Source organism: Miscanthus floridulus, chromosome 1, assembly GCF_019320115.1.
Source record: "Miscanthus floridulus cultivar M001 chromosome 1, ASM1932011v1, whole genome shotgun sequence".
In the NCBI taxonomy this organism is placed as follows: Eukaryota; Viridiplantae; Streptophyta; class Magnoliopsida; order Poales; family Poaceae; genus Miscanthus; species Miscanthus floridulus.
Window position 1 is genome coordinate 37,367,697 of NC_089580.1, and position 25,216 is coordinate 37,392,912.

Sequence of the window (25,216 nt, forward strand, 5' to 3'; positions counted from 1 at the left end):
GTTAGAGGGGTACTTAGACTTTTTTTTGAGTCGGTCTATTTAATAACCATATGTTTTATGCAGTTTTAACGTATGAATTTTTTTACATCATAGAATTAAGATCCAACAGCCTCCATTCTTCTTCTACATCCAGATAATTATAAATCACAAGATCACAAATCTACAGATCCATATATTACAAGAAATAATTTTTTTTTATAAAAGAACAAATCACAAATTATAGAGAAAGAGGTACCTGGAGCCGGACACACGAGGCGTCCTCCAGCTTTCTTTTGTGCATTTGACGTCTCCACACACGAGGCGTCAGGCGTCAGCCCCACACAAGACAAAGACAGCCCACGACACACGCGAGGTGGAAGGCGAGGGAGAAAAAATTTATGTGTTTTTTTCTTCTAAAACACATGTGTTGTATAATATTTTTATTTTTTTTTTGAGTTTACAGGACATCGAAAAGTAAACATAACAAAACCCCTCGCGCTCCCCTATCCGGTCATGAATCGTCATCCCTGTCGAAACCTCGTCCGCCGGTTCCCGTCGCCATGGTGGTGGTGGTGGCGCCCTCCCCCCTCTGCTCCTTCCTGCCCGCGCACCCGTTCGGCCCCGCGCGCCCTCGCCGTCCAATGAACCCGACCGCCAAACCCCTCTCACTTACCCTCACCATCCGCTGCGCCGCCACAACCGCGGCGGGGCGGCCGGGACCCCCGCCGCTGCCACCGCCGAAGCTGGTCCGCTGCGCTACTCTCGACCGCCAGGCGGCGCGCGCAAGCCGCCTCCGCTTCGCGCGCAAGCTCCTCACCCTCCTCCTCTCCAAGCCGCGCCATTTCCTCCCGCTCCGCGTGCTCAACCGCTGCCGCCGCTTCCTCGGCCTCCCGCGCCGCGGCCGCCCGCTCATCCCCATGGTCCTCCGCTACCCGGCCCTCTTCCGCCTCTTCCAGGCCCATACCTCCCTCCCGCTCACCCCGTCCCTCTCCACCCTCGCGGTCGCGCTCACCCCCGCCGCCGAGGCGCTCGCCGCCGACCTCGCCGCGCTCCGCGCCACCAGCACAGGCGCAGGCGCGCTCGCGGACAAGGTCCACCGCCTCCTCCTTATGACCCCTCGCCGAAGCATTCCGGTGAACAGGCTCGTCCACCTCGCCCCCGACCTCGGCCTCGCCATGGACTTCCGCGCGACGCTTTGCCCCCGCCACCCGGACCTCTTCAGACTCGTGAACACCTCCCGCGGCCACGCACTCCAGCTCGCCGATCCCCCGCCAACGCCGCCTCCGCCGTTCCTTTCTCTTCGCTCCGCCGCGACGCCCGACCGCCTCATGGACCGACCGCGGAGGTTTCCGCACCTCCCGCTCCGCCGCGGGCTTAACCTCCGCCGCGCGCACAGGGACTACCTCCTGCGGTTCCATAGCCTTCCCGAGGTGTCCCCGTTCGAGTCGCTGGATGAGGGCGCTAGTCTGGAGATGTTGGAGCGGCGGGCGTGTGCCGTGGTGCGGGAGGTGCTGGCCATGACGGTAGAGAAGCGGACGCTGGTGGATCACCTCACGCACTTCAGGAAAGACTTTGGGTTGCCAAACCGGCTGCGCGCCATGCTGGTGCGACATCCAGAGCTGTTCTATGTCAGTGTGAAGGGGGTGCGGCACTCGGTGTTCCTTGTGGAGGCGTTTGATGATGATGGGAGGCTCCTAGTGGAGGATGAGATGCTGGTTGGGAGGGATAGACTGGAGGAGCTTGTTCGGGAGGGAAAGCGGATGAGGCGTGCTCGGAAGAAAGGCGTTCTCACGTTTGATGGTGACAGTGATGAGGATGAAGATGATGAGGCAGCAGAAGTGGAAGGTTCATTAGAGGTGGATGATGAGTTTGGGGACTTGTTTGAGGATGGTGTCATTGGGGAGGATTGGGAGGAGGTAGGTGGAGGTGGAAGTGAGGCATATGAAGAGTACGATGCTGAATCGGGTGAGATGGAGGAGTTTTGGGTCAAGAAGGCTGTGGCTCAAGGACTGGTTGACGATGGTAATGAGCAGGATGTTTGGTGAGTGCATCAGCTTGTGAGACTTTGCTCAGGAAGTTAACGAAGATTGAGAATTCCTCAAGTGTGCTTTCTCGGCAATGCACAAAAACCAGTAAGCATCAGTACATATCCGGGTATCTTGGACCTCTTGGTCCCATTTGCCGCCTGTCTGTTGCTACTTGCAAGGTATGAATGTATACACTGCTCATTTGATTCCAGCTTTGCATGCTTATTTTCTACTTGCACGATAAACATGTTGCTAATTAATAGGATTATAGAGAGGGGGTATATGCAAAGGTTGAAAAGTTTTGTTGAATAGCTTGGTTCGTAGTTTTAGGCTGCTGCTCTGTAGAAGTAGGTTGAATATGGATGCTTGATCTTCTGTTAAATAACAATATGAAATCTAAAAGCTCCCAAGTAACTTACATATTTGTGTGCTGCCTGTATGCTTCTCATTGCGCAGACAATGATTTTGCTCTGCCAGCCACCTAGCCTGCCTTGATTGCATGGGTAGACACCTCTTATTTGTATCCAGGCTCCCGGTTGGCACTTCCTCATCTTGCTCCAGCAACAAAAAATGAATAGAAAATTAAAAAAACCACAAACACTGAATCGCGTTGAATCTATGCTTAATCTTCCTAGGCGCTAATCAGTGGCCTAGGGGCTAGTGCTTTTTGGAACTTTGGGAAGACAGACAGATGAAGTGGCATTGTTAGCCTCTGTTACTTTGTTCTGGAGAGGAGCTAGATGGACATTCGCGATGTCCAGGACGCGCTTCCTCCTGGGCACTGTTTCTGCTTTGATGCTTATGTGCGACTTTAAAGGTTTCCCACCTTGTATAGCATTAAACCCACTTTTGATTTTTGAACTCTAATCCTTTGATCAACATAGTTGGCTTCTATAACCAAATATATCAGGCTAAATCAGTCTATACTTTATTCTTGCAACCTCTACTATAACCCAAAATAATGCATGTTACAATTTTCAATTAATAATTCTCTTAAAAATTCACAGTACATAATGAGCATTGCAATTGTAACGATCACAGGTGTGTTGTGAACCTTTTTTTTTTTTGCGATTGCAACCGTTCTTTCGGTTGTTACCCGAAACACATTTGCATTGTAGTTTTTTTTTATTGTGGAATCGTGTTATAGTTTGTGTTACGTACTGCTATTAACAATGGTTTGTTTCTTTTTCCTGTTCATGGTACCATTGACTTCAGAGCTTGGATCTTGCTTGTATATCTAAGCCAGTACTGCTCATTTCAATTGAGTTTCATGGATTTTTGTCTTCATTATCTTATATTTGTGATGCACCCCTACTTCCTGTGCAGGAGGCATGCTCTCTTCTTCCCAAGATCTCTAGCAAGGAAACACATCCAAAGATAGCACAAGTTCTTCTGGAACGTCACAAACCTGATATGACACTTCTTGTGCTAAAGTGTGCAGGGCGTGATAGCTTCTCTGCTACAGAAAACTTTGAAAAAGATGGCGTTTCATCTCTTAGCGAGGCAGTGACTGCGCGGTCTGTGTTAGAATTGAATGTGCCCTCCTAACAGAAGCGTTTATGTATCATAGGAGCTACTGCTCTAAAGTGAAAGAACAATGCTCAGCAGATATGACACATGCTGAGGGTGCATTCAAAAGCTCTTGGATTTATCATGTTGAGGTGATGATGACTGGATTTTGTACTATCTGCATTGAAAGGAATTTAGTTGATAAAATGATTGATCTGCCCTGGGATTCTGAGGAATATAAACATCTTCACAAGTCGCTCTTCGACCCTGCTCGTGAAATGCCCATGAAACCAAATGATAGTCTGCTTTGTTGTCTACTACCTTCGGGTAAATATTCTGATTCTCCTTAGTTTTCAAATAGTAGAGTTAGACGACTGCAGTGGCTGGTTTCCAGCTTTTTTACTTTAATCCTCGCCTATTCTTTCTCCTATCTGTCAATGTGGTCGGTTTATAGCCAAGCATGATTTTATTCTCTGTAGCTTCAGCAAGAAATCTTCAGTTGATGGCTGCCAGCAAAGGTGTGTCAGGTCAAGGTGGAGATTCGATGAGTCTAGTGAAGATGAAGGGAGAACAAACTAGGAGAGTAGAGCTTTTTGCTACTCGAAGGTGACTTTCGAGACGATATATCCACATCCGCAGGGATTCTTAATTGTTTGCATGGGAGGGTTCTTTCGAATATCTCTATAGTTATACCCTAATGTAACAATCATTTCTTTTATGGGAAAAGTGTATATGCGACTATCATGCATAATTTACACTGCCATGGCCGTTGGCCGAGAGATGTACTCTAGTTGAAAGTGTAACCAAGGATTCTAGAAAACAAATGAAAAGGCAACTTTTGTACCAAGTGCATTGTACATGATGTTCAGCACATTATGTGCAAGTCCAATAGTCTGACGTCAAAAAGTTCCAGGTTCAATACAGACTTGTGTAGTTGTATGCATGATGATGAGACCATGCATTGTGGCAGAAAAACTAATATGATGGGCCTGCAATACGGCACTAATAAATTTGTGGCCTTACTGACGGATTGTTGCAAAACCAGTTCAGTTTGCAGTATGCTCTTTACAGATGAGAAATGAATGTTCCACTCGAAAAAAAAAAACTGATGAGAAATGATTGTGATGCTGACGCATGGGAGACCGACTGGAACCGAACACATGAAGTTCCATTGGTCGGACACGACCGCTGCATCAGGCCATGATTGAGAACCAGAAGTGCACATTAGCCAATGATGTGCTTCATCACCAAAGAAATCCTTTTTCATCTCATGGTAACAAGAGTACAACCAAGATATGGCAGTGCGTTGCGCGCTCTTCACTTATTAAGGTTCGTTCGCTTCTGATTAAAACGGCTGTTTGGGCTATGTTGGGGCTGCATAGCCGTTCGGCATCGCAGTAATCATATGGGGGTGGGCCAACACTCCCATATGATTTTTGTTAAATAAACACAATCACGAATTTCCTGTAGACGTATTAAAAGTGATCACACACTCGAGTAATCGACCCATGGTGGGTGGGCAGGTGGCGGCCCGCTGGCATATTCTTTCTTTAATATAGATAGTAGTAGGAATAGGTTGTAATAGTCTAAGACTGGGTTTTCTTTTATCCTGTCATTTCTGTTTTAAATGTTATCCTGTATTAATAAAAAATGGTGCACAGTATACGCCAATGAGCAGGCATCTTAAAGGCCTCTCCTATCGCATGGTAAAATGTGTTGGATCAGGCCAGTCTGGACGATGTTAGTGTGAATCCGGAAGCTACGCCATGGACGATAAGGACGATGTTAGTGTTGGATCAGGCCAGTCTGACGATGTTAGCGGGTTACGTGGGCTCGCGCCATGTGATTTGTCAGTGTTTATTGTTGCTGTACCTCTGTCAGGAACTCACGATAGCAAAAAATAAAAAAAGGCGCCAGCTCAGTACATATATAGTACAAGTACGTAGTTTAAGAGAGAACCAGGCTACAGTATAAGTACGTAATTTAGGTGGTGTTTAGATTTAGGACGTAAAGTTTTGGGTGTCATATTGAATGTTACATGGGGTGTTCGATACTAATAAAAAAACAAATTATAGAATCCGTCAGTAAACCACGAGACAGATTTATTAAGTCTAATTAATCCATCATTAGCATATGCGTACTGTAGCATTTTATTGTCGAATCATGGACTGATTAGGCTTAAAAGATTTATTTCGCAAAGTAGTCGTAATCTGTACAATTAATTATTTTTTAATCTATATTTAATACTCTATGTATGTATTAAACATTTGTTGTAATTGGGTGTAAAGTTTTAACGGAGAAACTAAACCAGTGCTTAAGAGAGGACCAGGCGACGCAGCTGGTTATTGCGCGCAGAGACACACAGCTCTGGCTAGGCTATCGCGGCTGCTGGCTGATTGCTATCACGGTCTTTAAAGACAGCCGCTCAGGCTGCTGCAACAGGCTTTTTAGTCTGCTGCAACAGTGAAGTTCAGCAGCAACAGCGCTACCATGAAGCCAAACGAACAGGTTAGCCCACACCCACACAACAAAAGGCTAGTACAATAAAATCTAGCCCTTGTTTAGTTACCCCAGATTCCAAATTTTGGTACTATGCAAAAAGAAGATTCCCCGTCACATCAAACTTGCGGTATATGCATGCAGTACTAAATGTTGACGAAATCAAAAACTAATTGCACAGGTTGGTTGTACTTTGCGAGACGAACGTTTTGAGTCTAATTAGTCAACGATCGGACAATTATTACCAAATACAAACGAAATGCTATAGTGCGCTACAGTGTTTCGGAATTCCGCCGGCGCCGAATCGGCCAGCAACTAAACGGGGCCCTATTACTAAAATCCAAAGGTTTGCACGAGATACTACCTCCATCTCAGAAAAGAATACAACTATAACTTACGTGCCACCTAAAAAGTTTACATTTAACTAAATTTATAATAAATAGTATTTACACTTATGACTTCAAATTAATTTATTATAAAAATATATTTCGTAATTAATCTAATGATATTTATTTAATATTATAAATATTTATATCTTTTTATCTATAATTGGTAAAAGTTGATATACTAACACGTAGTACCGTTCTTGAATTGCATTTTTTTAGGGAGTACTTGATTACAAATCTTGAGTTAGCAATAATGGCCCAATTTCGCAGGTTGTAACTGTCTGTATCTGACTTGGCTTATCAGCCAGCCAATATTGTTTTCCTCTCACACCAAACCAGCTAATAGTACTTCAGCCATGAGCTTATAAGCCAATCCAGTCGAAACGAACGGGTTGAATACAATGAGTTTTGCTTCGGTAATCTCCTTGAAAAATTTACACACATCTTAAACCAGCCAGTAATTAATTTAATTTCCCCATGTATGTAGTTTGGGTCCCGACATATGCTCCATCCAAAGCCCAGCCCCAGTCTACGCAGACGTTTGTGGATCTTCGCCGTTCAGTTGCCGCATGTTGTGCGCTTATTTGTTTCAATATAGCGCTTTGCTATGATCGTGCGGATCGAGGCGATGGTTGATCCACAGGCGACAGGAGGCGCAAGTGGCGAGCGGTTTCAGTCCTGCTAATGTGAGGCGCAGGCGCAACCCGATGAAGTGTTTTCCAGAAATACACAGATGCATGCATTTTTTTTCATGAGACGCATATGTATTCATACCACGCGAGATTGAAACAAAAAAGGCTAGCGACAAGTGAGGCAATTTGATGGGATCCATCAGATCCATAAACATCGGCCTGAACTAGTATTGGACACGGGTAGAGTTGACGGAATTAATTTAAATCGGCCCATTCCGTTTACCCTATATTCGACTCACTTCTTTTTTCAGTCAGAATAATGTTTTTCTCTCACAACAATTCAGCCAGAACAGTGTTTTCAGTCAGTTTTAGCCAAAATTCTACCAGCCAAACGAGCCTTAACGCAAACTCTTACGCCATATTTGCTTAACTTGTAAACCATACTTTTTCAACTAACAAACAGTATTTATAAATCAGCCCAAACCAGCGAACATGACATTAATCGCGACAGGTCGCGCTGCGTCGCTCTCGCATGACAGCAGGCCGCGACGGGCCAGCCCAAGTACCAATGCAATGCGGCAGGTCTTTCTCATTTTTTTTACTGATGCTCAAAGGCTCTCAACCTCCCGTACCCGCTGCTATTTTGGTAGTTTCAGTTTTATTTTTAGGAGTATTTCTTTTTCATTGGTCTACTTTAGTTTTCATTTTCTATTTTTCAATTTCAGTTTAATTTTTTAATCCTCCATGCTTGTTTCAAGCTGCCTCATGTAGTCCTGGTCATAGTTATGTGGGATCATTCATTTTTTTCATTGTTTCTTTTATTTTTAGTTAAATGATTTTTTATTTTCAGTTTTCAGTCAAGTTTTTTTAATATTTTTAAGTTTCAGTTTTCAGTGTCCTTTTAGGTTCGAATGTATTCCTAAATCCTACATATTAGTTGTATAATAACTTACCCTCTAAGTTGACATCTTATGCAATGCTTCTTCTAATAATTTGCTCCTCAAGATACAACTTATCTTATTTTGCGTCGCTACTCTTGTCTTTTTTTAATAAAATGCCCCTCCAATTCTATATAACAAATTTATTATATTCCCATGGTAACAATCGATGCACGTACCATGTAAAAATTTTAGTACATTTTTGGAGTAGCAAGTTTAATATTTCATGGTAGCAACTTCTTCATAAATCTCCTAGCATATTTTGCATATAAATTGCTACTAAAATAAAATTCTTCAAAACATGGGCGAGTGGGGTCTAGTTTTTGTTCGTCTCGTCACGTAGAACATTTCGGTGCAAACGGAATTGAAAACAGATACTTGATTCAAAAGTTATAACAATTTAAATAGATATTTTTGTTTCTTGGTTTTCGCCTTATACCACAAACAAGTAGCAAGCTGCGGACGCATGGAGTAGGCTGTCGGGGCGTGGGTGCATGGCAGCAGTCTGCGCATGTGTGGGTGACGCGCTGACGTTCTGTGTGACCCGTCGCACAATATCCATGTCCTTAAATTAATTACCTGTTTGTTTTAAGATTTGTGCATATTTTTCAAAAGGACCGTCAAAGCAAAACTCAGATTGATTTACTCCAAAAATGGGTCAACGGAGAGGCCACGTTGCCCCCTCCATATGTTTAAATTTCCTTTTCATAACTATGGCCCATTGCTCCGCTATATTTTTGGGTTTAACTGATACCACCACATGATCGACCTAATGAGCTTAAAATCACAGGTTCGTAACTTGGGTTTAACTGATACCACTATATGATCACCTACTTAACTTAAAATCACATGTTCTTAACTTAAAATCACATGTTCTTAACTCGTAAGTCGCAACTGCAACAACGATACTGGTTGGTCCAAATAGAAGCCCATGTATACAGGACAAAAATTCCATCAAACCTGATGGTTGCCGCATATACGAGATGACAGCTGAGCCGAGTGTACATGCTATGGCCGAGTGGGAGCCGAGCCGAAGCACGGGTGGGCACTCGATGAGGCCAGACGTCGATTCCCCTTAGATGGACACGTAGTAGTCAATGAGAGCGTATATGCACGGAAGCTGAGTGCAAACTGTATGCACAGTAACGATTCGTTTAGACCCATCCCATCTTTCTCCATCAGTCCAACAGAAAAAGACTTCTCAGACATCCAGCCATGGCGGACGCCGAACTTGGGGACGAACTGCCGGTGATTCGCGGAGGGGATGCTCTCAGGATTCAAGGTATGGCAAGCGCCGTACCTTGCCATATCGGATCCTCCGCCCCTGTGGAGCTCGTCGTGGCTTGGGCAGGGGTTGCTGGCCGTGGAGGACTGGTGTAGGTTTGATCCAGAGCATGCATGGTCTCGGATAGAGCGACGACAACCCAGAAGGCGGAGGAGGCCAGGATTGAGCGGCGACGTACTCCATACAAGGCTAGGGGAAGAAGATTGATTGGTGGTCGATTGCTAAGCAATGACGACTCCTTTCCTTTTGGCGGAGTCCCCCACCGCGTGATGTTGACGCTCTCAATGAAGGAAGGGGAAATTCGACGTGTGGCATTAAAAAAAATAGTAATGTCTCGAGTCACTGAAAAAGTTCAGCGGTCTTCAGTGCCACGGCTTTAACTTTTTTATGCCCTTCATGCTACTGCCGTCAGTTTGGGCACTTAACGATGTCAAACTGCATGTGTGAAAAGTCGAAAATACCCTCACGTCTAGATTTGTCATTAATTTTTTTGAGCCTTAACGACTTCAAATGAAAAAACTCGAAACTAGAAAGTTGTAGATCTCGTCGAGATCTATAATTTTCATATAAATGAAATGAAGATAATTTTTATATGAAAATTATAGATCTCGACGAGATCTACAACTTTCTAGTTTTCAGTTTTTTCATTTGAAGTCGTTAAGATGCTCAAAAAAATTAATGACATATTTAGACTTAAGGGTATTTTTGACTTTTCACACCTGCAGTTGACACCGTTAGTGTCCAAACTGACGGAAGTGGCATGGAGTACACAAAAAAGTTAGAGCAGTGGCGCTGGGGACCGCTGAACTTTTCCAGGGGCTCACAGAGCATTGTGGTCTTTTTTAATGGCACACAAGAAATTCCTCCGTGAAGGAACGGCCGCGGCTGCCTCACGCGTGACATGTAAGAGCATCTTTAAGAGTTTTCTACTTTTTTCTCCTAAACACTTGTAGTTTGGCAACTCCTAAAAAAGATTTGGGAAGAAAAAAAGAAGGTCATCTCCAAGAGTTTTTAATAAATGGCGTCTAAAAAATCAAATTTGGGGTCCACATGAATTATGTTGCGGCTCTTTTTCTTTTTCATCACGGAAAGCTACAGGGCGCGCCGAACCCTGAGACCGCGAGCTCCCTGCAATTGAAAGCGTTCTCCATGGCATGTGATCACCATCATGGTGGCAGCGTAATACGTACTGCAATGCATGGCAGGCATGGATCGTGGGCAAGTGGCTGTCGCCGCGGGAGCAGTGCTGGGTGCCGCTGGGCACGCACTTCCTGTAGGATGACGCGGCGGAGTGTTCGTTCTTGAGCGACCAGGTCGCGTGCCGCCTGAACGGTCGCCCGCACTCTGGCTACGAGCGGTGGGTGACCCTGGCGCCATGCACTTCTCTGCCGCGCCCAGGAGCTGCCTCATGAGGGCTCGCGTCTTGGCCTTGGAGAAGGACCACGTGATGAGCCGGCTACGGAGGGTGCGGGTGCCGACCAGCGGCTCCATGACGACGAACAGGTCCCCGGTCGTCTCGTCCGCTGCGACGCTCTTGAGCTGCAGGATGGAGGCGGCTACGGACGACCATGGCCTAGGTGCGGCGGAATATGGCGCGAAGAAGAACTGCCCTCGGCACGAAGAAGGACGCCACGCGGGGAAACTTGATCCGCGTCGCGTAAAGTTACGCAGATGAGGGAGATTTTTTCCAACTCCTAAAATATTAGGAGATTGTATTAGGAGTTGTTGGAGATTGAGTTTTTGTAGATCTTTCTAAAAACTTATGATTAGGAAGAGGTCTAGAGAACTCTATGCGATGCTCTGCGAACTGCCGAGGCATCGACGACATCTTTGAACACGCGTCACTTTGCCATTTGCGAGCAGCAACAGAAGGCGCTCTGTTCTCCATGCGCCTGATTCTCCCACGGGCAGAGATTCTTACTATATTGATTGACAGGTTATTAGCTTCCATGTTTAGGATTCGGAGAACAGCTTGCCGCTCATATTTCCTTCCATTAACAACTCACAATCACACAGACTGGTTTATAAGCTGGCTGTTGTGAGCAAAAAACACTATATCATATATATCATAGCTGATACGATCGAACTGGGCGACAATTGATTACCGTAATTGTATCCAAATCTTGGGCTATAAAAATGCAAATCACACTCTGTACTCGTACACTTCATCGGTTGTGTGTAATTTCCACACACCAGATCCAACCTCAAAGAGAGAGAACACGTACACCGTGGCCACTCCATCCGTGCTCCGCCTCGTTGCCGTCGTGCTCGCCGCCATCTCCGCCGTCCGATCCACCGCCGCCGCCGCCGCCAGCCACGAGAAGACCACCCATCTGCACTTCTTCCTCCACGACACGCTGAGCGGGAAGGACCCAAGCGCGGTGCTGATCGGCCGCGACCCGAGGTCCGACAACCCGGTGCCCTTCAGCTCCCTGTACGCCACCGACGACCTGCTCACCGAGGGCCCCTCGCCGCAGTCCAAGGTGGTCGGCAACGCGCAGGGGCTGTGGGTCTCGTCCGGCAGGGGCAAGCTGTCGCTCGTGTACTCGCGCCATTCAACGGCAGCGCCTTCGTCGTGTACTCGCGGAACACCGTGGCGCACCCCGTCGGCAGGGAGCTCGCCATCGTCGGCAGCCGCGGCGCGTTCCGGTTGGCCCGTGGGTACGCCCTGCTCCGCACGCATTTCCTGGACAACAACAATGGCGACGCCATCATAGAGTACAACGTCACCCTCGTCCACCCTTAGAATTCCTTCGCGGCGCATGCATGCTTGCGCGTTCCGTGCATGTCCTCGTTGTTGTTGTAGCACAATAACTTGTACTACACATGTAAAGAGTACAGTATCATGGAACTCGAAATGTGTTTTGTTTGTCACATTGCATACATGGAGACGGAGTAGTCGTTTATTGCATGCAGATTGATGCAACAAAGGCAGTACAGAGGCTAGCTTTATTCTTCTAGGGACGAAGCTAGAGAGGCGCGTCAATGGCGGACCGTGTCCATTTCATGATCATGCACTGCACACGCCTCTTCATGTCGCACACGACGACACACGCGTTTAATGGTAAAACCACTGAATAATGGGAGGAAGGAAAGCACCATTGCCACGGATCGACAGGCAGGGAGAATCTCTAGACTTCGATCTCCAGGTTCCATCTGTAGAACTCCTGCTCCGGCACGGGGATGTGGAGCTCGACGAGCCCGGTGTCGGCGTCGTAGCTGAACTCCACCTCCGCCGCGTCCAGCGTGCACCGCGCGGGCCTCCGCGAGCAGTACGCGCCGAAGCGGCCGCAGCCGCGGACCCTGAGCGCGACGGCGGCGCCCGCGCCCGCGCCGCCGTCCGTGGCGCCGCCACGGACCTCGCACTGCTCCACCGCGCCGCCGGAGTTGAACATGTCGAGCAGGCCGATGGGCGCGAACGACACGCCCGGCGCCACCGCCCTGACGGGGGAGACGTGGAACACCTCGAACTCCAGCACCTTGAGCGTCACCGGCAGCGTGGCGCCTCCGGGCAGCCTGACGAGCTCCCCGGACCTGTAGGCGTACGCGACGGCCTCGCCGTTCCAGCCGGGCCCCGCGAGGCCGGCGATCCGCGTCAGCGTCCCCGGCGCGGACCGACCCCGTCAGCGTCCCCGGCGCGGCGTCGTGCACGCGGGTCTTCTTGGTGACGCTGCACCACCCGGCGCCCTGGCAGTTGAACACGCCCACCACGCCCGTGCACTTGTTCACGTTCCAGATCTTGAGCAGGCTGCGCAAGGTCACGTTACATTACATTACAGCTATAGGCGCTAGCCCAGGAAAACGATGGAGGATTGCTCACCTGGTACCGTCGCGCGCCGGGTCGGCGAAGAGGCAGTCGCGGGTGGGGCGGCCGGGGAGCTGCGCGCGGAGCACGGAGCCGTCGGGGAGGACCAGCTTCTTGAGCAGCTCGAAGTTGTGGTTGCCTGGCTTGTCGCTGCGACAGAGACACACGTGAAAGCAGAGTGTCAGCAACCAAGTCGCTTTTTGGGTTGACACAGATAGAGCGCGCACGGGCTCACGCGCCGTCCGCCGGAAGGCGTGCCGGACGGCGACACGAGCAGCCACAGCCGTCGTGTCGCTGTTGGGCGTGGTGCGCGCAAGCCGTGCAGATTGCTACTGCAGCTTGTGTGCCAGGCAAGGCCGCGCTTATGATGCGCTCGCTGATGGCGACGGCTAATCATGGCGGCGCCGGCGACTGGTCGGGGCGTCGGGCTGGCACCTCTGCTGCCATGCCGCAAGGGCAACCCTAATCATTCGGTTTCCCCTGTCTCGAGGGATCGATCATTGTGCCGGCCTGGCTGCGACGGACGCCACGATCGACAACGACGTCGTTCTGATCAGGAGCTGGTTGTCAGTCTCACCTGACGTAGATCGGGCAGCCGCCGATCGCCCTCGCCGCGCCGTGGTACTCCGCCGCCGGGTGCAGGCTCTGCATCGAGGCACATCTAACTTGATCATCATCAAGCCATCGATCGATCACTCAAGTACACAGACAAGAGAAAATTGAGACGTACATGGAACATGTCCCAGTCCGGCTGCATGAACTCGCCGAGGAAGAGGGTGTTGTAGGCGACGGAGGAGACGTGGACGGTGTGCGACTGCCGGGTCGCGCGGGTAGAAGTCGTCGGAGGCGCGCACGACGGCGGTCTGTCGCGCGCTGTAGAGCATGTCGGTGTTGTGGCACATGCAGGAGATGCATCCGTTGTCGGGGAAGTTGCGCGCCACCGAGGCCTCGAGCGCGCGGTGGTATGCGCGGGTGAGCGCGACGCGGCCGCCGTGCCCGGCGCCGAGCGTCTCGATGATGTTCTGCACGTCCACCTTGACGCCGTCCACGCCGCAGGAGGCGAGGTACGAGTGCAGCTCGTCGTAGAAGCTGAGCACCCTGCGCGGGTGCACCAGCCCCAGCCCCAGCACGGAGAGCGAGTCCATGACGATGTCCGGCTGGTTGCCCATCACCCCCGGCGACTGCACCGGGTACGCCAGCGCGCTCTCGTAGTGCTCCATCCCTTCCGCCGCCGGCTTCACGCCGCCCCAGTATCCCGCCATGGCGTGCCACACGTACACGTACTTCACGCCGTGATCCCGCTTCGCCTCCTCCACCAGCAGCTTCAGCCCCGGCACCTGGGACTGCTGCTCGCCGCCGTCCTTGTCGTCGTCGGTCGTCTTCTTCTCCTTCTTCTGGAACTTGGCGTTCTCCTTGATCCCCGTCAGCCTGCTGGCAAACCTGTACGACAAGCACCATTGGAGACCAAATTGAGCTTCGCTTGTTCACCGGAGCAGAGCTGGCACACAATATAAGATGAAGACGGCAGTCACACGTACTGCGCCCCTTCCTGGACGACGGCGTTGTTGGACTCCTCCTTGTTCTCGCTGCCGATCTGCTGCCACCCGTCGTCGATGATCAGGAACCGTGGCGGCGTGCCGCCCTCCGCCAAGCTGCAAAGTTTCACAATGTGTTTTTTTTTTGCCGTTCGAAAATAAACGTAAAAACAAAGCACAAGATCGTTATGATATTTATTTTATATCCAACAAATAATGTGAATCGAGAGTTCGACCGTCTTATTTTTCTAGGAAAAGGGGGAGGGGGGAAGCATTTATTAAAAGAAACAGTACACAAACAGTTTAAGCCAGAGAGATTAAAAGGGGGATTCAAGAAACAAAAAGGAAATAAAGAAAATGGCCCAAGCTAGAGAGGTTAAACTATGGCTAGAGAGTTTAATTAAGCCACTGTCACATGGAGAGCAAGCATGAGGCCAGTTAAACTATGTCCAGGTATAAATAGCCCTCGTGGCCTCGTTGGATGACCTGGTTGCGTCGCACGCCCTCCATATGACAGTGGCTGCTCGACGTGAAATTTTCGTATTTTGATCTCTTTTGAAAACAATTTCTAGAAAAATACCAACGCCAAAACAATTTCTGAAAATAGACCATTTTTAGGCGTCTTAGCACATGACGCCGAGATATGAGGCTCGGCGTCGTGTCACGCCACGCCGAGGTTCTGCCACGTCACGGACGACCGGGGTCGTCGTCGCCACGTTGGCGCGTGGGTCCGAGACGTCGGCGTCCTGTCAGCCGACGCCAAGTGCCCAACATCGGCGCGGTCGGACAGAGCGCCGAGCTCTGGCCCCATCCGGAGCGCGGCCCAGGCGGCCCAACAGAGGACGGTGGCCCAGAAGCTCGGCGTTGGGTCACTTAACGCCGAGCCTCCAGACCTCGGCGTGACCCGACTCAACGCCGAGGTCTGGACCCTTTAGGCCGCGCCGAGGCCCCTTCTTCTTCCTCCCTTCATTCTGAAACCGCCGGCCTCCCTCTCTTCCTCTTCACCCCCGCGCCGCCACCAAACCCTAACCCCCAAAATCGACCCCCGGTGCCACGATCTCGGCTCCCGAAGGTTCCTCGAGGTAATGGTCCCTCCCCTCCTCCATTCTATCCGCGTAGATGTGCTTACATTGTCCTTAATCATTTGGAATCAAGGTTGTTTGGTTATTTGGTATATTTGTGTTTGCATTTGCAAAATGTATGGCTTAGGATGATTGAGTGCATTGTTGTTTAACTGTTATATGTGATGAACATGTTAGGTTAGTTTGGTTTCTAGTTATTTTGGTCATTAGGGTTATTTGTTTATTATAGGTGTCATTAGGGTTAGTTATTTGTTGGTCATTAGGGTTACTATGTATTTTATTAATTTGTTGGTCATTACATTTCAATTTGTTATGAGTAGAAATGATTATGTTGTTGGGGTTGAAAAACGATGAAATGATATATTTTAGTTTCTACTTATTGGATTGAAATATATTCATATGTTACACTACTTGTTGTGTGATGGATGTAGATGGATAAATTAGTGAGGTTGCATCATGGAGGCCGTATTGTTAGGACAAGAGATGATAGTTTGGAATTTCTGGACATGTGTGAGGAGTTGTTGATTTTTTCTGAAACACCATCTTTGACCCAGTTAGTGGAGCGAGTGAAGGTTAAGTTAGGCTGGAATGAAGGAGACGTGCATGTTCAGTTTGAAGGTGTCATAGATGTTGGGTCGTCGAAGGGTCCTCGGATCAAGCGGTTGCTCAAAATTACAAACGAGTCTGAATGGAATGATTACAAGGCAGTTGTATTGGCCTCAGAAGTGCGATCTTTGGATTTAGTAGTAAGTAAGGAGTCTGGCTTAGGAAATGATAACTTCGAAGCATGGCCATCTTCCCCCGCTCACATAGGTTATGGTCCTTTGCCTGAAGAAGAAATACTTGTCACACAACTAGGCTACGGTGGAGATGAGGAAGAGAATCCGGTTGCCGATGGTGAGGGCAATCATGATAGTGATGAAGATGATGATGATTATGTAATTGTTGATGCAGAAGAAGGTTTGGACGATGCTAGCGGAGACTTTTCTATTGAGGATGAGCTTAGCGACGAAGATGATCTTAGTAGTGAAGAAGACTTTGGTGATGCTAGGGCTACGAACCGTTTTGACATGGAGATAGCTGGAGATGATGAGTCCTTCGTAGAGGAGATAGCCGAAGACTCTGATGACGATCGCCCTGTTGGTCGTCTGAATTTAAGGGAAATAGAGATATTGTCTAGGGTCTTGCCTTGGAGAGATCCACTAGTTGGTGATTTCGAGGACCTTAGCCATGGTCATAGGGCAGTAGCTGATGGTGGGCAAAGTGATACAACTGTGCCTGATGTTAGCGGTTGCCTCATCATACGGAAGGGCATATTGTTTACTACTATGGATGAGTTGAAATCATGGTTGCAAGAGTACTCCATTGTACACAACCGACCTTTTAGGGTCATCAATTCATTCAAGGAGAAGAGGTACACTGTTGCTTGTGAAGAACAACAGTGTGGTTGGAGAGTATGTGCTAGGAAGACGAAGGCAGGCAAATGGAAGATTACCTCAGTGAAGCAACCACATGTTTGTGCCACTGCTGAGGCAGAAGAGAACCATCTGCAGCTCAATTCTAGGTTCATTGCAAGGCAATTATGCCCCGTGGTGAAGCATATGCCAACCATTACGGTGTCTGCATTGGTTGAGATCATCTTCCAACGGTATAATTACTATGTCAAGTATGGGAAAGCATGGAGGGCAAAGCAGCGTGCACTGGAAATAATATTTGGAAATTGGGAAGAAGCTTATGAGCGCCTCCCTGTAATGTTGAACGCAATGAGGGCCGTAAATCCTGGGATGCACTTCGAGTATTTACCTAAGGAGGGTGAAACAAGGAATGGTAGCCAGGTATTTGGAAGGGCGTTTTGGGCGTTCGGGCAGAGTATCGAAGCATTCAAGCATTGCAGGCCCGTCGTCTCAATTGACGGGACCTTTCTTACAGGGAAATTTGAAGGCACAATGCTTATTTGTATTGGGACAGATGCAGAGGACCAGCTTGTGCCATTGGCCTTTGCGATTGTTCGGAAGGAGGACACGGATAGTTGGTGTTGGTTTCTCAGGCTAGTAAGACAAGTGGTAATTGGTCTGGGACGTGATGTTTGTGTGATATCCGATAGGCATGCTGGCATTCTGAATGCCGTAGAACAAGAGATTCCTGGTTACGGCAAAATACATCACCGGTGGTGCACCAGACACCTTGCTCAGAATCTTATAAGGCGTGATCACACAAAGGACAACTTCAAATTATTTGAGGAGGTTTGCAGGCAGCAAGAGGTTCAATTATTCAAAGATAAGTTAGATGCCCTGAAGTTAGCCACAAATGTTGATGGCAGGCAATTCTTGAGCGAGTTGATGGCGTCGAAGGATAAGTGGTCACTTGCATATGACACGGGTGGTTGGAGATGGGGCTTCATGACTAGTAACATGGCAGAGATGTTCAACAGCCTTCTAAGAGGTTGTCGTGGTCTGCCTGTGACTGCTATTGCCTCATTCACCTTCTACAAGTTGAATTCTTGGTTCGTTTCGAGGAAGAAGCATGCGAGGTCTCTATGGACAGCAGGCAAAGCTTGGCCACTTTTAGCATCTCAGGAACTAGCTTTCTCAAAGAAAAAGTCTAAACGACAGAAGGGTTCATGTTTCGATCCGATCAACCATGGATATGAGATTCTAGAGGGTGGCGGAACTAACATTGGTGGTGAAGACCGTGGTGCTCGAAAACATAAAGTAGTGATCAATGAGAACAAGTGTACGTGTGGAAAACCGATCATATACCATAGGCCTTGCTCCCACATGATTACAGCCTGTCGCCTTAGACGTGTTGACCCTGAGGTCCCTCCCCGTATGGCCGCGGAGTTCTCTTTGAGGAACCTAATGAGCACCTGGAATCCTAAGTTCGAGCCATATCTTGACGAGAGTCAATGGCCTACTTATGATGGCCCCAAGTATGTGGCTGATCTTGGTTTACTCTGGAAGAGTAGAGGACCTAGGCGGCGGAAGCGGTTCAGGATGGACATGGACCGAGCCACGAAAGGTAGATCAACCACGAGTAAGGTTGGGAGACATTTTGTAGAGGACACCCAAAAGAGCCGTTGCTCTGGTTGCCATAAGCCGGGCCACAATAAGAGAAAATGTCCTGAACTACTTAGACAACAGGTATCCATCAAGCTAGCTACTAGAATTGCTTTGTGTAATGGTACATTGGTTTACTTTTGTTTTTTTTATTTTTATGTTACTTCGTACCACATACACATGCTTTAACTTACATTTAATTGGATCGAACTTTTTGTTTTTACCTCTTGAGGCCTTGCTTGACGCCCTCGGCGGTAACGTCGGTGTAGAAGGCGTCCCACGTGCACCAGCCGAACCAGTCCACGAACGACGGCAGCTGCGCCACCATCACCACCACCGCCGTCAGTTTCAGTTTCCGCAAAGCGACACAGTCCGGCTCGCCACGCCAGCCGGCCACTACTCTATTTCTTTCTATTCTACTAGCGAGTGACTCAACAAGTACCCCTAGAATAGATGGCAATCAGACCGCTACCGTACCTTTTTCTTCTCCCTGTGGTGGAACGTCTGCAGGTGCCTCTCCACCACCCTGCGTCCATTTTTTTTTTCACGCATCAAAATGTTGGTTGGTAAGTTAAGAGAATGAGTTGGTATCGTAACTAGGTGGCGTGTAAATATATTATGCGTTTAAGAGACTAAATGGAAGGGTTAGAAGACGAAGGAGGTGGACAATACAGGTTTCAAGCTTTGGTACACAGGGACAGTCGCGAATAGAAATGGAGTATGAGTTTTGATTGATAAGAGCCTCAAGAATGGTGTGGTGGGAGTGAGAAGGCAAGGAGATATGCTTATCTTAGTCAAGCTTGTCGTTGGTGATATGTTCTTGAACGTAATTAGTGCATATGCCCCCAAGTAGGCTAAGAGACAGTTCTGGAAAGACTTAGATGGCCTGATTAGAGCCGTACCTAGTTGCGAGAAGATTTTTATAGGAGAAGATCTTAATGGGCATGTAGGTACTACAAGCGCAGGTTTCGAGACAGTTCATGGAGGTTTTGGGTATGGTAGTAGGAATCGGGAGGGGGAGGAAGTTCTGAACTTCGCGGTAGCTTTTGACCTGATGATAGCCAACATTTTCTTTAGAAAGAGAGAATCTCATCTAGTGACCTTCAGTAGCGGACAACATTCTAGCCAGATTGACTTTGTCCTCACAAGAAGAAAGGATAAACGAGCATGCTTGGGTTGCAAGGTGATACCAGGGGAGTATGTTGTTTCTCAACATAAGCTTTTGATGGCAGACTTTCATTTTCAGGTGCGTATCCGTAGGGATAAACAAGCTAAGATTAAAAGAACAAAGTGGTGGAAACTGAAAGGAAAGACGTCAGAGGTATTCAGAAAAAGTGTTATCAAATAGGGCTTTTAAAAGTCAGAAGAGGACATAAACAACATGTGGGAGAAGATGACAACCAATATTCGAAATGTGACCTCAGAGGTGTGTGGAGTAACCAAAGAAAGTGGAGGCGAGACTAAAGATACTTGGTGGTGGAACGAGAAAGTTCAAAGGGCTATTAAGAAGAAGAAAAAATACTATAGACGCTTGTACCATAACAGGAGTGTGGACAACATAGAGAAGTACAATGTGACAAAGAAGACTATAAAGCGAGCTGTAAGTGTGGCAAAAGGTAGAGCGTACGAGGACTTTTACCAATATTTGAGTACGAAGGAATGAGAGAAGGATATTTATAGTACAGCTAGGGTTCGTGAGAGAAAGACGAGAGACTTCAACCAAGTTAAGTGCATTAAGGATGAAATAGAGCATCTCTTGATGAAGGATGATGAGATCCAACATCGATGGTAATAGTATTTTGACAAATTATTCAATGGTGAGAATACAGACACAATTTTTCAGTTGGATGACTCTTTTGATGACACCAATAGACGCTCTGTGTGGAGAATCCAAGAATCTAAAGTCAGAGAGACGTTGAAAATGATGAAAGAAGGTAAGGCGATGGGACCGGATGGTATCCCAATCGAGGTGTAGAGATGCCTCGAGGACATAGCTATAGTATAGCTAACCAAGCTGTTCAACCATATTTTTTGATCGAATAAGATGCCTGATGAGTGGAGGAGAAGTATATTGGTACCGATCTATAATAATACAGGGGATATTCAAAGTTGTACTAATTACCGAGAATTAAGTTGATGAGCCATACTATGAAGCTATGTGAGAGAGTTATCGAGCATCGCTTGAGAGCAATAACGTGGGTCTCTATGAACGAATTTGGTTTCATGCCCGGAAGGTCAACCATGGAAGCTATTTTCTTAATAAGACAAGTTATAGAGCGGTATAGGGAGAAGAAAAAGGACTTACACATGATTTTTATTGGCTTGGAGGAGGCTTATGATAAAATATCAAGAAATATTATGTGGTGGGCTTTGGACAGACATAAAGTCCCAACGAAGTACGTCGAACTCATTAAGGACATGTATAACAATGTTGTGACTAGTATTCGAACAAGTGATGGAGACACGGATGACTTTCCGATTAGGATAGGACTACATCAAAGGTCAGCTTTGAGCCCTTATCTGATTGTCTTAGTGATGGATGAGATCACAAGGAACATACAAAGGGACATCCCTTGGTGTATGCTTTTTGCGGACGATGTAGTGCTAGTTGATGAAAGCCGAACAAGAGTCGATCAGAAACTGAAGTTATGGCGGAAGACTTTGGAGTCAAAGGTTTTAGACTCAGTAGAACTAAAACTGAGTATATGAGATGTGACTTCGGCACTACTACTCGGGAGGAGAAAGATATTAGTTTGAAAGGTCAAATAGTGCCTAGGAATGATATATTTTGATATTTAGGATCAATGCTACAGAGAGACGGGGATATTGATGAAGATGTTAGCCATATAATCAAAGCAGGGTGGATGAAGTGACGCCAAGCATCTAGTGTCCTATGTGACAAAAGGGTACCACAGAAGCTAAAAGGCAAGTTCTATAGGACGATGATTAGACCTGCTATGTTGTATGGTGCAGAATATTGACCTACGAAAAGACGACATGTTCAACAGATAAGTGTCGCGGAAATGCGTATGTTGCGTTGGATTTGCGGTCAAACGAGAAGAGATCGAGTTCGGAACGATGATATACGTGATAGATTAGGGGTAGCACCAATTGAAGAAAAGCTTGTCCAACACTGGTTGAGATGGTTTGGACATGTTCAACGGAGACCTCCAGAGACACCGGTGCGTAGTGGAATTTTAAGCCAGGATAGTAAGGGGGTGTTTGGTTCCACGGACTAAATTTTAGTCCATGTCACATCGGACGTTCGGATGCTAATTAGGAGGACTAAACATGAGTTAATTATAAAACTAATTACACAGATGAAGACTAATTTACGAGACAAATTTATTAAGCATAATTAACCTATCATTAGCATATATTTACTGTAGCACCATATTGTCAAATCATGGCCTAATTAGGCTTAAAAAATTCATCTCACAAATTAGTCGTAATCTGTGTAATTAGTTATTTTTTAGTCTATATTTAATACTCCATGCATGTGTCCAAACATTCGATGGGACATGGACTAAAATTCAGTCCAAGGAACCAAACAGGCCCTAACGTGAAGAGAGGCAGAGGAAGACCGAAGTAGACTTGGGTAGAGACAATAAAAGAAGACTTGAAATGATGAAATATACCCAAAGACTTAGCCTTACATAGTAGTGATTGGAAAACAGTTATTCACGTGCCTGAACCTTAATTGCTTCTGCTGGGTTTTAACTCTAACCTACCCAACTTGTTTGTGAGTTAAATGCTTTGTCGTTGTTGTTGCTGTTGCATCAGAATGTTGTTTGTTAAAATTTACATTTTTTCTAAAAAAAATATACTGTTGTTTCTACAGTACTCGGTTTTACCCGTGGAAATGACAGTGACTAATCTGAAAGCAGGTGAATTCAGTCTAGCAGTACAGGGAACAACGGACAGAGTGAGAAGAAGAGACGAGGTAATAACGCACTTGACGGCCTGAGTGATGGTGTCAAAAGGGTTGGTCCCGGCGTGCACGTACACCATGCAGGTCCCCTGCGCCGTCTGCACCGCTTTGTCCCCTGCTCACGGTCACGGAAAATATCGCCGGCGCCGGCCACCCAACGCCAGTCACGCACGCACGTCAGTCTGGGCTTCAGTCTGGGCCTCACGTGAAGCAGCAGATAAGAAAAGAAAGAGCCGAAAGCGGCTGCAAGTGGTAGTAGGCAGACACAGACAGGTCGGTGTATGCTTACCGCTCTCGAGGGTGATCTCCAGCTCGTCGCGGTCGTTGCCCTGCAGCGCCGCCCGGAACTGGCCCTCCAGCAGCGGCAGCATCACCACGTACACCACCTCGCCGCTGTCGCCGTCGCCGCCGCCGCCGCCGACCGTGCCCGGGCGGCTCTCCAGGAGCATGAACTGCGTCTCCAGCGGGACGTCGCGGCCAGAGGTGCCCATGCGCTGCGTCATCCACCACAGCTTGAACCGGAAGCAGCACATGAACCGCAGGTCCCTGCCACGCAACGCACAGTAATTACCTCGCGATTAAAAATACAAAAGTAAATACAGCAACTTCTTTTAGATGGACATGAAGATGAAAAAGAGCAAGCAGATAAAAAATGGCTAAGAGATGCGACGAAACGAGGTCACATGGAGCTTGAGAGCCAAGTGTCCTGAACGTTCCGGAGCTCTGGGCCCGGGAATCTCGCGACTTCCCAACAATAAGCACAAGAAAATTCCAGATTACAGAGGAGCAGAGCAGGAGCTCACCGGAGGGTGCCGAAGGTGAGGACGTGCATGCTGCTGGGCTCGGCGGCCGTGGCGCCGACGAAGGCGCCGTCGACGAGCCCCGCCCCGGAGGCGTGCGTGAGCGCGATGTTGTCCGGCACGCCGGTGAGGATGGTCCGCCCGTGCGCCACCAGCCGCCCATCCCCCACCGTAATCCTCGGCGTCACCGTCATCTCTCTCTCTCTCTGACTCGCTCGCTCGCCCGGGCAGCGAACAGTGGACGCCACGCACTGGAATATATACTTGTATCTTTATTAAATTACCCTGCCCTCCTTTGTCACACGCCAATTACTGTGTGTGATTAGCTTCCAGTCGTGGTTAATCACGCTTAGCTAGCTGGCTAGTGATGATGAGAAGCCCTCGCAATCAGGACTGGGAGAGGAGTGGAGGGCGCTGGGAAGGGGTGAGCTTTATATAGCCGGGGCCCGGGGCTGAGGGTGTCTTGTGCCGTGCAGGGCAGACACGTGGCGCGCCGGCGATGGTAAAAACAGATGTTTCTACCCTTACTCCGGCGAGGCTTTGCCGGTGCACTTCATGCTTCTGGAGGAGAAATATCTTGGCCTCTCTCGCGTGCTCCAGCCATGAGATTTGGTGACGAAGGATGGGGATCTTGGGAGATGGTTGCAGAATATACAGGCTACTCAGCTCTAGTTGTGTACTCTCTCAATCTAACTGGCGTGTGGGCCCCGGAGGAGAGATTTTATGTGTGGTGCTTCTTTTTGGGTGTCCCTCGTGAAGGATCCAGAGTGAATGTTCCAGCCTTCCTGCTATGATGAATCCATGATGATCTGTGCCTGATTTTCGTGTATCTTGGTTGTCTTGTCAGCCCGCTGTTGGAATCGTTTTGCTGAAGCTTTGGACGGTGCTTTGCTGTATTTTTGAGGCATTACTCCTTTTTTGGCGGATTATCTGCAAATCAAGAACGGGTTTCTTTCCAGAGGAAACTTTGCACATCGCACTGGTCACCAGAGAGACCAGATCATTTTGCAAAGATTTGGAGTGTGCTTTGCTGCTACTTTCAGGCACTATTACTCTCTTCTGTTGCATTGTCCGGAAAACCTTGTTTGAAGAACCTTTGAACAAGAACACCACTGTCTGATACCAAAAAGACAGATTATAACTAGCAACAGCTTACTACGTTTAGCGAAAACTGATGGTTGCGAGAGAAGTTCAAGTGTCCAACTTGGAAACTTGCATATCGCACTGGCCACCAGAGAGACCAAACCATTTTGCTGAGACTTGGAGTGTGCTTTGCTGTTGTTTCCGGCACTATTTACTCTCTTCTGTGGCATTGTCTGAAGAACATTTGAATAAATAAAGAGCACCACTGCACTGTCTGATAGTGAATGGACAGAGAGTGCTAAAGTAGCCACAGCTTGCTACGTTTTCTTAGACGCGTTAAAGCAATTAGAAACTGTAACCTCTTATATATCACCTTTTTGTAACTCTTTTGTGGTGAATATATCTCTTCTTCAATAGGGGTGCAAGCCCCTCCTATTTCCTAAAAAAATAGTCTTGTTAAACTTTTTTCCCATCCAAGACCAATGCGTCATTACTCATTAGAGACATATATACACGCTAGATTTACAGTAATAAGCTAGATTCTCTTAGCGCAAAGTTACACAACTTTGCTTCACAAAATTACTTTATTTAATACTCCCTCAATTCTTTGATAATCTTTAATGATAATTTTGGCTACTTCAATTACAAACTATCCAACGTCAACTATTA

General features: G+C 47.7%; 2 protein-coding genes and 1 pseudogene across 2 annotated transcripts; 2 read left to right on the top strand and 1 right to left on the bottom strand.

Annotated features, from left to right (window-relative positions):
• Positions 1-497: 497 nt before the first annotated feature.
• Positions 498-4,486, top strand: LOC136479395 (protein WHAT'S THIS FACTOR 1, chloroplastic). Its single transcript, XM_066477274.1, has 3 exons — positions 498-2,185; positions 3,333-3,842; positions 3,995-4,486. Exon 1 carries the CDS (start codon positions 540-542, stop codon positions 2,022-2,024), a length of 1,485 nt encoding a protein of 494 aa, XP_066333371.1. The 5' UTR covers positions 498-539; the 3' UTR covers positions 2,025-2,185; positions 3,333-3,842; positions 3,995-4,486.
• Positions 4,487-10,630: 6,144 nt separating this feature from the next.
• Positions 10,631-12,241, top strand: LOC136454824 (dirigent protein 15-like; annotated as a pseudogene).
• Positions 12,137-24,083, bottom strand: LOC136484195 (probable galactinol--sucrose galactosyltransferase 2). The gene is given in 12 exon segments (XM_066481438.1): positions 12,137-12,855; positions 12,857-13,003; positions 13,076-13,210; positions 13,638-13,705; positions 13,791-13,874; positions 13,876-14,500; positions 14,599-14,712; positions 18,958-19,049; positions 19,211-19,259; positions 22,689-22,779; positions 22,954-23,210; positions 23,468-24,083. Coding segments are annotated over 12 exon segments (2,322 nt in total). The 5' UTR covers positions 23,659-24,083; the 3' UTR covers positions 12,137-12,386.
• Positions 24,084-25,216: the final 1,133 nt, after the last annotated feature.